Below are 17,777 nucleotides of genomic sequence, written 5' to 3'. Positions count from 1 at the left end.
AGTTGAGAAGCTAAACTCTACTGTTCAGTTACACTCAGAATAAGCATCTAAGGGAGATAATTTTTATGCTGTCTTTATATAAATGTCTTAGGCACATTGTCATATGTGAAAAGTAAAAAAAAAACCCCTATACTAACACTTGATTCTGCAAAGGTTCTGTTGAAGCATCACTGAACCACACAGCCATAGAAATTCTCTTGCTGAACAGGATACTAGATAGTAATTTATCATTGCCTACAGTAAAAATGAGAGGAGCAAACTCTGCATGCTGCCAGTGATTATAACTCTGTGCCCTCAGTATGCTGTTGAGGCAAATAATGAACTGCTTTCATGGGATAGTGTTTTATATGAGGATTTGAAGGCATTTCTCTTAGTGCTGTATTTAATGACAGTACAGTTTATTTATAACAGTTTATAAAATTTTACAGTTGCTCCTACTCCTGTTTTGAGACAAAATTGGTAACAATTTGTACTAAGATCTGCTAAGACCAAGAAACAAATAATTTCACCTTATGCAGTTGAATCTATATCAAGACCAAATGCACTAGCATTTTTTGTTGTTATGTATTATGAAACTAGAGCAAAACAATAACTTACCCTCTGCAGTTACTGGCTCAGATTTGCGAGACCTCACTGTAACGGAGGCAGATTTAGACAGATCAGTTCCAGTCCTCCAGACACGTACCTCAATATGGCCAGCACTCTCATCAACGTAGTATTCATCATTTCCAAAGTAGAATGCTGGTTCTGGGGGAAAGAGAAATAATGTTTATAAATGTTTCTTTACCTTACATTGAAGGTAATGAGTATCAAATCCACATTAGACAATGGGGAGCACTTCACTCTTCTCAGTAAGTGAAATACAGCCTTTTATTAAGGGTTAGAATTTTTTTAGGTATTTTTGGCTTCTTTTCAAGTATTGGTTTGCCTGTTTCAAGACAGCAATTGTTGTATCAGCACTGTGTTCTTTTTCTTGCCTCCTACATTTTCAACTTTGTGTGTCAGCAGTTATGAATCTGTGTACAAACCCAAATGTGTTATCTCATTAAACTTATTTGAGTCCTGTGCACAAGCCAGAAAATTCCTTGCATTTTTCAATTTGGTGCAAGCAGACAGAGGTGAATATAGATAATGAAACCTTAAGTTGAATGTCCTCATGGATTCCTGTAGCTAAACCCAGACTGGAACATGATATATATCTGAAGCTGCTTTTGGAAAAAATTTCCAGCTAGCCAAAGGGGCAAATACTTAGTTCCCCCACATCCAGCATTTAAAACAAAATCAATCTTATTTCATGTAAGCTGTAACATGAATAGTATTATATCTTAATATTTAAGTTCCACAGTCCATGAGAAAAAAGAGCAAAAAAGCAAAGGAGGTTAAGTGTTATCCCACTCAACAGACATATTGTTTATCGTCATGTTTTCCTCCCTTTTTCAGTTTTTCTACCTATAGCAATTTACAAAGTAAACAGGCTTAATAACATAGCCCAACTTCATCCTGGATATATATTAGGTCTCCTTTTCTACCTCTTCCATTTCTGTTTCAAACATGCAAGAGTAAGCACACACAGGCAATGCCTCAGTTTTCCCGTTATGCAGCGGAAATCATACCTACCCTCCCCAACGGCTGGGATGTAATTTAAAGATGTACACAAGTTCTTTTTGTATTTAAGCAAAATTTTCTTATGTTGCTTAGTGAGAACTTATTATAATCATGAGGTTACATTATCATAAATGTGTTTGAAAATGCCATACAGCATGTGGCCAACTTAATTTAAGTTGACAAAGATCACAGCAGTTAATCAGTGCTCTATCAGTGGCACTATGAATACTTCCCCTTCCTGAAGCATAGAAAAAAAAAAAATCAAAGAAAATGACTGGAAAAGTTTATCATTCTACAGAGCTATGCCTAGAATACATAAAAGGTACAACTTACCCAAAGGAGGAGACATAAATCCTTTTTAATGGTAAGTGAAATTCGGGCCATCATTTCCATGATTCAAATTTTCTTAAGATTATATGTATGTTGAAAAATCTATGACTTCTATTATCATGGAACAAATGCTTTGGAATTAAAGAACCTGCTTTGGACTACAGCTGAGCTCAATAAAGCAAAATATTGTGAAGACATTGTATCTTGAAGGTTTTGGAGAAGCTTGTAGGATAATCAGACAAAATATCTACGCATTTCTGAAGTACTTGAGGCCAATCTGACTGACTACACAGTGTATGGCAACAACCTCCTCTGTAGTAGATTGCTTATTTATTTTTATAGAAAATTGAACAAATTAAAATAGGAATTTAATTAAAACTAACCAGAAGTAATATAGTTAGTTATTAGTAAGCCAAAACTTAATCTGAGAAGTGAGCAGTTAATAAATATTTTGGAATTGCATTCATGAGTTAAATTGGAAGTTTTGGAGAACATAATTTTCTCTTCTGCTTTCAAGATTTTTCCTGTATTTCACAACTGCCAAAGCTAGTAAACACCGCCCCCCCGCCCCCCCGCCCTTAGATATTCCGCATCAGTGAAACAAATCCAGCAGCCTTTTTATTTATCTGCTAAAACCAAAATCATGGGTTTTAACAAATTGATGGAATTGAATGTATTTACCGGAAAATAGTTCAGACTCATAGACCTGCTTGAGCATTATCAAGGACATCAGCCTTTGCAGGATGAAAGACAAACTTGGTAAATGTATAACTTTGGTAGATGAAAAGGTTTTCAGTTCCAAGTTAAATTTTTTTTATTCAACATTATGTGTATTTAAATGTGCATGTGTGTTTGAGTGCACAGGCATACAAACATCAGTCTTACATTATTTGCCTATAGGGACTGGTTGCCAGAAACATTTTTAACATATGAATAGGATACACTCTCTGGACCTTTTTGTATAATTACTATTAATTTTGATGACAGTTCTACTTGCAGAGATGCTGCAGAACTGGATATGAGATCTGCAAAGAAATATGCCATTTCAGACATACAACAATCTTCTAAAATTCTCAAGATGGACAAAGACTCATCCAGCCTCTGGAGGTTAAAAATACACAATGCCTACCAAATGGTGATGAATGTGACAACAGCTAGAAAAAGGCTGCTAAAAATATTATCAAATCTAATAAATTTCATTTCTTAATCAATTATTCTTAAAGTTTAACACTCTTCCCCAAGTCTAATCTCATTCTTATAACCATATTCATTCTATATTTATGTCCCAGTGGTTCCGGAATTAGATCTGGACTTGTCTGCACCTCATTTTAAACATTTAAGTGAGAGGTACTCACACCCACAGCCTGCTTGCTCTCAGTTTGCAAGGACAAAGATATGCCATTACAGAGATTTCCAGTATAATAAACATACAGAATGAGGTGGAGTGGTTCAGCCACTGCAGTGAAAAAAATTTTAGGAGATCTGGAAGAATCCCCTTCTGCTCACTGACTACCCAGGGAACATAAATGATCTGCCTTAAGCTAGATGGAAGATATAAAAGAAAATTTATATTTCTTGCAGTGTTATCCTAATGCTTTATTTACTGCTGCTGCAGAAGAATCTCTGTGCACTGTTTATTCCTGTAGCCACAACCGAACGCAAAAATGCCTAAACCCTCAGTTAGCTTGCCTTGTATTCCAGAGTGAGGGTTTCACACTTTTTGAGGCATATATCTTCAATGAAAGACACATTCTGCATGGTTACCCATCCTAGGAAACAAATCCTTACAAATGTTTTGTAAGTTCATTTCCTGTAAGCTGTGTTAGTAGCTCCCCAGGGGAAGTAGCAAAGCCAAGGTACTAACAGGGAAAGCATTGTCTTTCTCAGGTCATGGCTGGCAAACACTCTGCTCAATGACTGCAGGCTCACTTACGGCAGTTCTTTAATCTAGTAATCACCCTGAAGAGAGACCACTGCAAATTTAATGGTTCCTTTTACAGAAATAAGAGGAAGGGGTTTTTTAAAGTTTTTTTGTTCAGACCCACAGATTTCACTGGCATGAAGTTACAATAATCAGAGGAGAAAGGTTAGAAGCTTTAGTCCCAGGTTTCTTGGCACAGAAATGAAATCTTTGTCTTGCCTTTGTGCTTATACAGTCAGGAGCACAGATCAACTACAGCACTAGTCAGTCCCCAAGCAGGAAAACAAACACACTTCTCATACTGTCAGAAATAGCTCTATCTTTGAATATACATTACAAAATCAATGCAATAGCACAAAAAAAAAAAATTATTTCCAAGGAAGCTTTTGTTTTTAAAATGGTATCCTTACAATCTGCTTTAGAAGGACATGGCAAAAGAGTAGGTTGGTTATAGGATATGTAAGGTGCCATAATCGTTTGGGCTGCCCATGCAAATAATCTGCGAGGTGGGCTATTTAGGACAAACACAAAAGAACAGACTTGTCTTGCTGCCACCTTGATAAGCCTTAATACTAAAGTGTTTTTCGGTGATATAAGCTTCCAGTGAGAGATACGTATATATATGTATATCATCTCAGAAAGAGACAAATAATAGAAGAAAACAGACCTTCCACTCAGACATATTTAGATATTGGAACTTGAAACAGTCATTACAACTGAACTCATGGTTGATCTTTTCTAGTGGTGTTAAACCATTTATTCCTGTAAGCTTTTGCCAATGTTATGATGTGATCATTGTGAGTTGCCAGAGCTAGCAGAAATCTGTTGTAGTAATGCAGAAGGTGCAAAACAGGGCTTTGTAAACCTACTAACTTGTTCTGGTACAGTCTAGATATGCTAGTGCAATGCTGAGTCCAAATTAATGAGCCCTGATGGTTGACACAGCTAATTAGCTTGAACATAACAACAGACAAACAAGGCCAGATTTCCTCTGGATCTGATGTGATTCATAAATCCCTACACAATGCTTACTTGCATTTCAGTATCACAGTTAGCATTAAATGACTGAGCTGCTGAGTCGATAACAAAGAGACTCCATCCTTCTGAACATGAAGTGGGTGAGTTGTAGAGAGACCAGTTAAGAACAAGAGTTCCATTAAATGTGAGAAGGAAGAGGCATTTACTATTTAATAGCAGTAAAGGTCAACTTCTGTAATCTTTCTCATATATGCATATTAATGGGAACAAAGTATAAGCTCAGAAAAACTCCCTTACAAAAAGTTTATATTATAATATTATCAAAGAGGACTTTTAACATTTGAAACTAGGTAGCACTATTCTACAGCTATATACACATCCTTGAACCTATGCAAGCAACTAGGCTTGCCTTTAGCACAATGAATTTAATTTGCTAAGTCATTTATTTTTGCTGAATGCTGTAGAAGCAGAGGTCAAGATTACAGTCAGAGCTTAGTTCTGGAGCAGGTACCTATTGTGCAAATGCCAATAGCTTTTTATTTGATGTGGTCAAAACAGATTACTTTCAAATTCATATGTTGCAAAAAAGAAAAGTTAACTTTCATCTTCTTAGCACTGTTGTCATAACTTTTGCAATCAAAAAGTAAATTCACCTCAGAATCAAAGTTACTAGTTGCAGCCAAAATGCCACACACATTATCTGAAGCAAATAACATCTACATTTCCATTTGTCTCAACAGCTCATTTCTGTCTAGCAACTTACAATGATTTTTTAAATGATACTGCAAACATTACAACAGGTAAAAGGACAGACTCAAATTAATGCGACCCTTACCAAACTCAGTTCTACTCTGTAAGAAAAAAAAACATTTTTTAAATATAGAAAGTCAATGCCTTACATTGACTGGGCTGTTTCATCACTGAATTACTCTTTTTTTATGCAGCTTAACCCCATAATTTCAGTAGAGTAACACCATATGAATCGAGATCTATAACTGCTACGAACATTATGTATAATTTATTTTTAATTAATTTATGATACAAACTAAGTCAGTACAGACCTTTACATTTTAACTCACCCTTTATGTTAAAGTGCATCCATGCTTCAGTTCCTTTACACACAGTACCATCACAAGCAGCACCTGCCTAGCAGGTCTGGAAGCCATATCTAACCTGTCTGCTACATGAATAAGTAAAACTTAAATGTGAGCAAAGTAGCACAGTAAAGGAAGTATACTACAGCCCTAGCTGCAAGACTAAGGATGGCAGTAAGATGGCTACAGCGATACCCTATATCTGACCACGTACTCTTCCCTTCTTGTCTGTCCCATCTGTACTACAAGGACAGCCTGCAGCATAGTTTGCAGCCTGAAGAACTGAGATAAACCTAATTTTGCTTAACATCAAGTTGCAATTCATAATGGTTCAGTAATAACTAGATGGGCTACAGAGAATGTCTGAACCATGGAATAAAGACATCTGAGTGCATGAAGCCATTCTGTAGCTCAACTCGTTCAAGATGCGTGCCTTTAAACTGAAAATGGATTTTTTAACAATTAGTTAACTATTATGTACAAGACGGTAATGAACGGTCTTACATTGTCTCCCAGCTATAACTGGCAGTTCAGGAGAAAGACTAATGTGTGAGCTTGACTATTATAAGTGACCTTCTCTTGGACACAACTCATATACCTTTGTTGGTTTGCTGAGAAACATTGCTAACTTTCCAAAATACTAAATTCATATATATGTGAATTAACATATATGTGAAAGTATTTATTGACAGAAATAGTACTGTTATGATCCTTGCACGCACCCTCAGATTATAACATACAGACCTTGATACCACTGAAACTATCACAGGTGCCAGAGGAGCTTCAATGTGCAGAGTCTGAGGACAGGACCAAAGTTTATCAAGCTCCAATCATTTGCCCAAACTATTCCAGAATTCAGATAATTGCCACATTTACCAATGCAAATAAAAATATAAAGACTAATAGCTGAAGAAACAAACACTTTGGAATTTGAGGAAATACCCAAATGTGATGGTACTGCCTGCAGCAACCGTCTGATATTCACATACCTTTTTCATACTGGCTAGACCTCCCACAGAGCATGAAACCAACTCAGATTCTTCTACATGTTCTGTTTTTTAAAAGAATGAGATTATTTTTATGTAAGACACCCAGGAAATGGGATCCATAACAAATTCTCAACAAACTGATGAAACAGAGGCAGGCTGATAAATGGCAAGGCTTGGCAGTAGTATCTAAATATACCACACACAAGGTACCTCACAAGGAGGCCAAGCATGAAGGAGCTCACAGTCAATGATTCATACATGAGATAAGAAATGATGACTCCTACAGACAGAAATAGTTGGAGAAGCTGAGCAGCATTTTAGAAATCAGGCTACATGAAGATATAGCATGTAGCCATTTCTAAATGTTTTTCACATTTTAATTGAGTGATTAGTTTACTATTGGCCCTTGCGGAAAAAACAGTGTGTAGAAATGGTCTGAGGGTAGTAAGTCTATTTGCAAAAACAGTTTTTCTGAGAAGAATATTTTCAGGTTTTCTCTTCAAATCATGTTCCTAACTCCTAAAGTTATATCTAGAAACACAACCACCAAATCACAACAGATCATTCTATGAATATTTTCTTTATAGTATCTTGTAACATCACACACTGAAATCATGGCCCTGATCTCTAAGGTTTTAAGGCTTGAAGTCATAGTGATGACAATCATATTTTCTCCCCAGCTGAGATTTCCACTGGTTGGGTAGTTGTATTAGTAAGGCTTTTGAATGATAAATAAGTGTTTTGTTGTTTGGTAAGGAGAGCTGATAGGAAGATGTCGAGGAAATTGTGGAGACTGAATAGCAAAGATAGAAAAGACAGAAAACCTGGACCTTCCAAAACATAAAAGCAAATGCATGCTGAAAATGGGTGAGCTCCTTATGCAATGAAAGCTATTAGACTTTGAGAAAAAAGATATAACAAGATTCTAAATGTCAAAATAAATCCAAATTGTGAATTTTCTGAGACTAATTTTTCATAGAATCACAGAAGAGTTTGGGTCAGAAAGGGACCTTTAAAGAGCACCTAGTTCAACTCCCCCTGCCATGGACAGAGACAGATTTCATTATACCAGGTTACACAAAGCCCTGTGCAGCCTGACTTTGAACACATCCACTGATCCACAACCTCTCTGGGCAACTGTTCCTGTGTCTCATCACCCTCATCATAAAAATTTCTTCCTTATGTTCAATTAAATCTGCCCTCTTTCAGTTTAAAACCATTGCCCCTTGTCCTGTCACTACAGGCCTTGCTTAAAAGCCTCTCTTCAACTTTCTCATAAGCCCTGACTATATAATGAGAGGCCACCACAAGGTCTCCCCAGAGCCTTCTCTTCTCCAGGTTAAACCCAACTCAGCCTTTCTTCACAGGAGAGGTGTTCCAGCCCTCTGAACATTTTTGTAGCCCTTCCCTGGACCCACTCTAACAGATCCATGTCCTTCCTGTGCTGAGGAGCCCAGAGCTGGATGCAGTATTCCAGGTAGGGCCTCACAAGAACAGAGAAGAAGGGGAGAATCACATCCCTTGACCGGCTGGCCACACTTCTTTTGATGCAGCCCAGAATACAATCGGCTTCCTGGGCTGCAAAGCGCACGTTGCTGGCTCGTGTCCAATTTTTCATCCACCAGTACCCTCAAGTCCTTCTGTGCAAGGGGGGATACCATACATCCCCCAGTCTGTACTGATATTGACGATTACCCCAACTCGGATGCAAGGCCTTTTACTTGGCCTTGTTGAACTTCATGAGGTTCACATGGGCCCCCTCCTCAAGCCTGTCAAGGTCCCTCTGGATGACACCCCTTCCCTCAAGCCTATCAACTGTGCCACTCAGCATGGTGTTACTTGCAGATTTGTTGATGGTGCACTAAATTGCACTGTCTATGTCATTCATAAAGATATTGAATACCATCGGTCCCAGTACAGACCCTTGAGGAACACCACTCATTAGTGGTTTCTGTTTGGACATTGAAACATCGAGGGTAACTATTCAGACATGTCCATCCAGCTAATTTCTTATCCATCTAACGGTCCATCCAACAAACTTGTATCTCTTCAATTTAGAGGCAAGAATATTGAGGGGGACTGTATCAAAGGCCTTGAAGAAGTCTAGGTAGATGACGTCTGTAGCACTTTGTCCACTAATGCAGTCACTCTACCATAGAAGGCCACTAGATTAGTGAGGCATGATTTGTCCTTGATGAAGGCATGCTGGCTGTCTCTAATCTCTTCCCTATTTTCTGTATGTTTCTACATATCTTCCAGAAGGATCTGTTCCATGATCTTACTAGGCACAGAGGTGAGTCTGTTAAATTAATTTTAACCAAATGAATTACAAATCGGAATCTTATCAAAGCATCAAATGTGTTTGGTTTCATTAAAGAATAAATGAAGAAGGGAGGCACTATTATCATAACTATCATGACTACATATGGTGCATAGAAGAGGAATAGCATAACCAAGAAATTAAAAAAAAATGCTATGTTTTCCAGGTGGCTGTGGTATTTCTGTATCATTTCTGGCACAGCTTGTACCACATTTTTTTAAAGAAAATTATGATTCTATCTATTCTTGTGGATAGTTAATAAATCTGTTCTTCTGCCTATATGCATACACACACCCTTCTGGCTTGGAGACATCTTAACCCTATCACAAAATAGACTAAGAAAGACAGTGCTCCAATTCTGACTTTAGATTTTTAAACTTTTACTGTTCAGTCACAATGTTATCTTGAATTTGCTTAACCAGCAGAAACAATTTCTTACAGGCTTTTTGCCCACATATAACGAGAACACATTTAGCCCACTGAGTTCTGAGAAGAAAAATATGCAAGAGATCTTCCACACTCCCTTTACAGGAGCTAATGTTGAGAATGGAACTTGGCAGAGAAGAGAGAACAGAAGTGAAAATAGAGCAACAGCCAGACTTATCACACAAGCAGAGCTCTAATGACAGAAAATATGCTCTGCTGTATGTTAAAAGTTCTTGAATTCTCTCTTTTGGTCTTCTAACCCCATTGGTGTGAGAGGGAAGAGAAAAGAGTTGCCTGACAGACAGTAATGTGAGATAACAACTAAGGTAATCCTTTAAGGATTTAAACATTCAAAAGGAAAATCAATGTCATTAAAGCCCAGTGGGGTACACTGGTTACTCTGTTGTTCAGTATCTTTTGGATCTTCAAAGACTGATGAGTGAAGTGTTAGTATAAGCAGCTTCAGAGGAAGCAAGATGATCTGCAAAAAAAACCTTAGGAAAACAATGCACCAAGATGTTCCACAGAACTTGATTATCCACATGTTAAATACACAACACTAAATTCACTCCCTACAATCACAAGCAACCAAGAACAAATGATAAATTTAGAATGGTTTGCTAGGCATTCAATACATTTTCAAATATAATAAATATTAATATTTATTTATATCTATAATAAATATAAGACCTGCAGTACAAATAACAAAGCCATGAAAAAATAAAACATGCTACAGGAAGACTGGAGAGAGAAAGATGTTCAATGTACTCTTGAGTGAACTGTCATAAAACAATGATCCATTAGGCTCTGGAAAACAACGTCAGTAACATAAGAATGCTATTTCATTTAACTCATTCTATATTTAACAGAAAGTATCAATTTTCTACAGTTCCTGTAAATTTGTACCTTCTGCTTATCAACTATTTTATGTGCTTTGAGTACAAAACTCAAAAGCTGTTTCCCACATTTCCACGCTTTGCTAGAAATACTGCTACAATTCACACAGAAATGTAATAATGCGTATGTCAGCTAACCGTTTCAGAACCTACAGCAGTGAAGACTTAGAGATACACTGCTTTGCCAGCTGAGTCCTCTATAGTAAAGGAGTCATCTGAAAGAGATGTGACAAAGTACGGTAAGCAGGTCATGAGGAGCCCAGATCATAAAGTTGGACTATATACCTAGTTATTAAGCAGCCAACTGAATATGAGATTAATCTAATATTTGTAGTTCATGTATATAATGTGTGAGTTTGCACCTGCAGACACACACATGTAATAAACTGCCAGCAACAGATAATGTTGGAAAAGTAAATCATAAATGTGCCTGGTTGCCTCTATAGAATGTCCTACTGTAAGATATGACAATAATTTATTTCTGTGACAGACATCAAACAGGGACTTTCCAAAATCTTTAAGGCTATCACCATAAATTGAACATTTTTCACTGTGTTGAACTGGTGATAATTAGACACTATAAGTAAAGAAAACTGGGAGTATAACATGTGTCATAAATTGGATGTCTTCCACCTTTTCCCTTGATTAGTTGCCAGTCTGGCCACCTGCCATAGACTGGTGAAAGGGGAGGGGTCACACAGAGATTTTACCTAATGAGAGGACAAAAGAAGCTAAAAGCTGCACAGAAGTGCCAGAGGCATCAGTCCCACCAGCACAGTAAAAATAGAAAAGGAAGGAAGCAGTCAAAGGTGGATGTATAGAGGAAAAAAGAACAACTATCTCACTATTTTAGTTATCTCCAGAGAACGGTGATGGATACTTTGCCAAATTATGACTCCATTCTTTAATATAACAATGGGCATGCTATGCCTATAGTGTTCAGGTTGTAACTAAAATTGGACAAATAGACCAGCAGATATTAATCACTGAGATCAACCACCCAGACATTCAGTTTAAGGTTATGGCATACTTATTTTCAGAAAGAAAAAAACACATTTGATGGCCTGCCTTGGAGGCCAGTGGAAACAATGAGATTCCAGATAAACTTGTGAGATAAGGATGTCTCTCTAACAATGTTACTAATAGAATATTTAATTATCATCAGCTGGAAATTTGGCTCAGTAGATTTAGTTGACACTGTATGTCTACTGGGAGCCAATGCAAAGCATAGCTTTATGTCGCCTTGCACTGTAGACTTTCTGCCTCTTTTCAGGCTATTGGTAGTAAACATTAACATAGACTTTACTACTCCAAGCAAGCTGGACAAGTGCTAGTGGCTACTGATTTCCAGAACATAGTCTAAGGTTTTCCAAAGCTTAATTAACTGTAGGGGGAGTGACAGTAAGTGTTTTAAAGAAATCTCCAGAGGACTAAATAATTAATCTGTTCTGTTTGATCTCTAACACTGGCTTTCCATGTTATCATACCATGATCGTACCATCATCCAGTTTACTCAGCTGTAAAATATTCCCAGATAGTGCTATCCTTTCCCCTGTCATGTGGATGATATGAGTGATCGATTCTGTTGAGTAGGTACAAAGAAAATGGTAAGCAAACCTCTGACATAAACCTGAGTCCATTGCTTTCCCAGCCCTGATGTAGAAATGTCCAGAAGTCTGAACGACTGCTTGCCCATCTAATGTGAATGTAGTGGAACAAATGTATTTAATGTACTTCTTGCTGTGAAGAGCATGAGGCTTCAACAATTCCACTAAGGCAAGATGACTGTCAGCCTGGCTGTAAGGCTGGGTGCTCTCATGGCAACACTAAATACGGTATCATGGAATTAAAATCACATGGGAAGATAGCCACTGACACAAAACTTGATGCAAACAAAATAATTGTAAGCATTCTCCTCTTAGCTACAAACTTCCAGCTCTGCATTCATCACACCTCTTCTCTTCGGGTTTCCAAATGTGACTACAAACCAAGAGTTTAAAATTTGCCCGTGATACAAAACAGAGTAAGCAAAAAAAGAGTCCAAACAGCAGCCTGGCCGTCAAAACAGTTGACTGTGAGAGCAGAGTTTCACTTCAAGACTTGTTGCAAGGACTAAAGCACATTTTGTATTGGACTTATTGCACACAAGACAGCGACACTGTTGGAGTTAGAACCAAACTACAGGCTGCTCATTCCCAGATGAACTAACAAAAGAGTTTGGTCTCATTTTTTTTCTTAATATATGTGAAATTATTTCAGTCACAGCTTCAGTTAGAAAAACAAAGAACACTTCTAGGCTGACCTTGCTGAGTTGCTAAGTCCCTGGGGATTAAGGTATTTCCATGGAAGACTGGGGTCTGGGTGTTTTCAGGGTCTGAGTCTAAACTCCAGGACACCTCTCTCCAAGGAGAATGAAAAGTGCACAGTAACCTTATCTTCCTTTTCCTAGATGCACAATATTGATCTATTATGTAAAGTGCCTCCTCCAAATGAACTTTATGCTGAACTCTGTGCTCTCCATGCAGGATAGGTATGTCCTTCCTGAGCCAATCAAGTGACCTCAAATCCTTCAGGGATTTCTGTTGATCCCCCAAATCCTTGATGTGCATGCAGACAAGTAGTTGAGCCCACCAATTCCGGCTAGATTTAGAAACAAAAGTCCACATTTGCATGGAAAATAGTTGGGTATTTTTGTCTGATTCTGGACTTCATCTTGAACATCTAAATACCTAGTGAAACACGCTCGAGCATTCATTTCTTTAGATTTCAGCTAGATTATTTTCAATTTTTCTTTAGAAATCATAATTATATTATGAAGCAGGAATAGCTACGTATGTTTTTGTTGTCTAATGGCATTTCAAAGTAGGAGCTGTTTTAACAAAAAATTAGAAAAAAATCTTTCCTTCATGCCCAGTAGTGCTTATCACTTTGGGTTGAATGGCAAGTTAAATTTCTAAGGCTAGGGTTTATAGGTACTGTCAGAAATCAATGTATTCAGATGCACCAGATATTCACAGTGATTGATCTCAACAGTTCAGATACTTCTAGGATGGGATGGTTCCTGGGAGTACATCTGTCTTTAACTATATTAACTATAGGAGGACCCCAGCATAGCCTGCTTGAATGAGATGGCTAATATTGAGTGAGATTACTGCTACCCCAAAAATGGATGATTTGCATAGGTCTTTCCCCTGAATGCTTTTCTTGTAGTGATTCATGGTTAGTGAATATCACCTCTGACTCAAACAGATCCACGTTTTTATTTTTTAGTGCTTAAACTGTAGTGACGTGTAAGTTTGAATCCAAGATCTCCAGGCATAATTTACTTTGCTGTGTATTTCACTAACTTAATCCTTTTCCTCTTTTCTACCTGTCTTCAGCTTCAGGACCTATCAGGAAAAGTCCCTTCCGAATTAAGAAATGTCCCAACAGCAGCACTAATTTTAAAATCACCTTTCACAATATAAAAATATACCTGTGCATGGTCTACATACTATGGTTTTTGTTTTGTTTTTTTTGTCCCAGATTTTGCTTTGGCAGCACAGCACTACTGTATAATCCCCAATTAAAGTATTCAGTTGCCAGGAATTTAATATACTCTGGTTCACTACAAAGTTGAGCACACCTCTTTTATTTTTTGTTTATTGTCATGATTGTATAGCAACTCAGCTATTTTAGTTAGACCCTAAGGGCCTTTCTAGAAATAAAAGAAGAAAAGACTTTGATGATAGGTACTGAAGGTGAATGTTTCCTAATTAACTTGCACTGAATGCCAGAGGAGATAAGGTAATGTTGGTTGTGCTGATTTGACTTCCATAGGAAAGATCTCATGTAGTATTATTAAACTTTGACCTTTGCTGTTTGTATCTTTTGACCTGAAGAAGTCCATGCATAATGTTAATCCTGTCACAGGAGTTGGAGAAATCACAACTTAATGACATGCTGTGACATTTGTCCAAAGAAGCTTTGTTAAATAGAAGATGAATTTAAACAATGAGAAAAATATATCAGTAGATATGAAGCAAAGAAGTTAAAGTGAACTAAAGAATTTAGTATGACATTACAATAGCTCATAGGCTATTATACATGTGCTAAAGTTTTAACCCATCTCTATCTGAGGCATTTTCTGAATTAAATTTTGATGTTAAAAGCTGAAGAAAATGCTTTTTATTTCACATAAACACATTTACATTTATTAAAATTAATGTTGTGCACTGAAAATAATAACCAATGCTTCTTAAAATTCCCTGCTTATTATGTAGAATTTTAATCATGACTGCCAGAGTGTTAAATTGCTCACACATTACACAAATACTTGTGTGTGTATATACACAATCTGAAAGAAACATACACATATATATTTCTTTCTCTGTGTGGAGACATAAATAGGTATGTAAGGTATACCGTAATTTATCTACTCTGTAGCCTGTACTCTGCATTTTATAGAACAGGCAGCACAACACATCTCAGATGAAAAAAGACACATACTGACTTTTCTGTTATTGTGCATTATGGTTTTGTGAAAAATAAATTCATTTTCATGTTTTCTAAATTCATTCTCATGTTTTCTAGTGGCAGTGTTAAAACAAAGGAGATTTCCCTAATATGTTGTGGGAGTCTCATAAACAGTTAAGTTGTACACTATGTTGTGATTGATTAACTTTCATAATTTCTTATTCAAAGTCAGTCAAGGTTACAGTTATAATGATTGTGTAAGTCGAGGAATTATAATCTTATTTTAAATGCTAAAAACAGTATCTAAAAGTGTTCCCTCCCAAGAAATAAGGTTCTACTGAAGATAGACACTGTAATTTCAGCTTCAGTTCTCTTTTAAACAGTCTCTTGGAGAAACATTCTCCCCATCCCAAACTTTCCATATATATTTTAAGCACTCAGAACACTTTCAAAAGCTGGGTAATCATCTGCTTCATGGATATATTTTTTTATACCTACTCTCCCAATATTTTGTATTCTGCTATCTACAAACAGTAAAGTTCATGAATTCTTCAAAATTATTCAAAAAATCAAATTGTTGCAAAAAACCTACACAAACCCGTATTTGCCATCACAGCAAAGTCAGATAAACATATTTCTATTTCAGCTTGCATTCGATATATGATCTGTTACAAGAAGTGTTACTTCAAACTTTTGTATTCGTTAACGATATATGATTATCCAAATACTTCACAGAGAAAACAAAGTCACCTCTGTCACAGGATTACATGTGAGAAATTTCAGGCAGACTGAGTATTTATGATGTAATTAGATGGGTGTCAACTTCCTGCCTTTAAGAGCTGCCTTTTATACTCTTAACTAGGGAGAAATCACTGTGCTGATAATAAATGTCTATCTTGGCATAAGACTTTCAAAGATATAATTCCTCACATTTAGGCTTCAGGAAATATGACAGTGTCACAATAGATGGTTTATGGCCTCACAGAGAGGACTAAAATAGCTTATCCGTATTCCTTTCACAGAGTTTCCAGTTGGTATGTCAGCTTCTAAAATCCATGCATAAATAGGGCAATTGTGCCAGGAAGCCTTTTTGCTACCACTCCTAGAAAGAAGAAAGTTGCACCACCCATGCTAGGGACACTGAAGGAGACACTTGAGGCTGCAGTAGTATTTACATGAATTTTTGAAAGCAGTTGGTGACACAGTGTGCTGATTCTACTGTTCCTTAGTCACAGACCTCTCTAATCACAAATAGAAATGTTCTTTTCAATGCAACATATCAAAGCTATCGACCACTTGAACAAAGGACATCATTTGGTCAGCATGTCCTTACTGAGGCAATTGCTAAAATAACATTACTGACTTTTGATAATTCGCTTTACTAAAAAGACCAAGGCAGCATACATGGACACTTCTAGGCAGAAAGTTAAATGCAGTATCAAATCAGAAGGACTATAGCTTGCCTCTTAGCAGCTGCTATATGGCTTCTAGTCCATCGGGGATTCTCATATGGCCCTTTGGAAAGTAATGCAATGGGCCTGAAGGCTTGTGGACATAACCTCAGAATCACACATAAATAGATGCCCATGAAAGGTGATTTTTTGGATTACATCTGCTACTGTGATAGGGAAAGGTGCATCTCCTCACTCCCAATCACTGCTTGTGTGACTTTCTCAAACCATAAAATATCAATACTAAACACTTTAAAAAACCCGCATTGCTTTCTAATAGTATTTTCAAATCTCAAGATGGAAGCAGCATGTGTTTTAACCAACAGGAAGAAGTGCAAAAATCCAATTTCTACATGCTGATTTGAATATGATATTGATACTATTTGTAGTTTCTGTCTGGAACTGGGAATATCACTTTGTTAAATGATGTCTTACCATCATCCTTGTCAGGTACAATGGTAATTCGAGTGCTTGGGAATTCTGCACCAACTCTTCCACCCATTGGCATGCTCAGCAAAACATCAAAGGTCTCAGCCTCTTCATACAAGGAATCATCTATGATGACAATCCGACACATTTTTTCTCGTTCGTCTTTGTCAAAACGTAGAATGCTGTTGTGATCCTCAGGCCTGGATATGTAGTCGGAGTAAGAAAGTACAGAGGTTGGGGCAGTGCCAGATGCTGTTCCTGTGGCATAAAAGGAAAACAGTCACTATACATACCATGGTTACAATGATCTCCTCACAGAGGCTGAATCTTATTTCATTACCTTTTAATTTCTATTTACTTTTACATTACAAGATGGGCTGAAACCTTTGACCAGGCTACATTTCTGAGATCCCTGGACAAACTTCTTCTGTATATAATGCAATGCAAGCACATGGCTCCTCAAATTAATTTCCAGTTTTCCAGTCAGAAGGAATATTGTAGTCTATCACAAAAGACACTGACAAAGGAGACCTAGTGAGGATTAACAACTAACTCCCTTTGTATATTTTACCCAGTGAAGATATCGGTGGACCAGAAATTATCTATACAGCTAGAATTTGATGAAAACAAATTATTTTGATTCCAGGTCACCTCACCAAAAATGTTGCTTCAGCTGTCCAGATGAAAAAAAATAGTAAAAGCACAGTTATGCTTACTAGAGACCCCATGCTCTGTGTGGATTTAATTAATAGGAGACTGAAACATAGAGGAAGGAGAAGCACAGCAATTAAGCACTATTATTTTGTAACTTTTTTTTAAAGATACAAACAAATAAAGGATATCCGTGGCAATCACTGCAGTGCTTTCAGTTCTCATCACTTCC

General features: G+C 37.1%; 1 protein-coding gene across 1 annotated transcript in view; it reads right to left on the bottom strand.

Annotated features, from left to right (window-relative positions):
- Nucleotides 1–17,777, bottom strand: part of FREM2 (FRAS1 related extracellular matrix 2) — a 143,155-nt gene that overhangs the window by 41,372 nt on the left and 84,006 nt on the right. Inside the window, exons 6-7 of the mRNA XM_056329345.1 lie at nt 16,901–17,152; nt 598–747 (exon numbers count right to left, since the gene is read on the bottom strand). Coding sequence (XP_056185320.1) covers nt 598–747; nt 16,901–17,152 — 402 coding nt within the window. The remainder of the gene's footprint in view (nt 1–597; nt 748–16,900; nt 17,153–17,777) is intronic.

This window comes from Falco biarmicus, chromosome 2, assembly GCF_023638135.1.
Source record: "Falco biarmicus isolate bFalBia1 chromosome 2, bFalBia1.pri, whole genome shotgun sequence".
Taxonomy (NCBI): Eukaryota; Metazoa; Chordata; class Aves; order Falconiformes; family Falconidae; genus Falco; species Falco biarmicus.
Note: the sequence above shows the minus strand (reverse complement) of the source record. Positions and strands in the feature narration are given on the sequence as shown.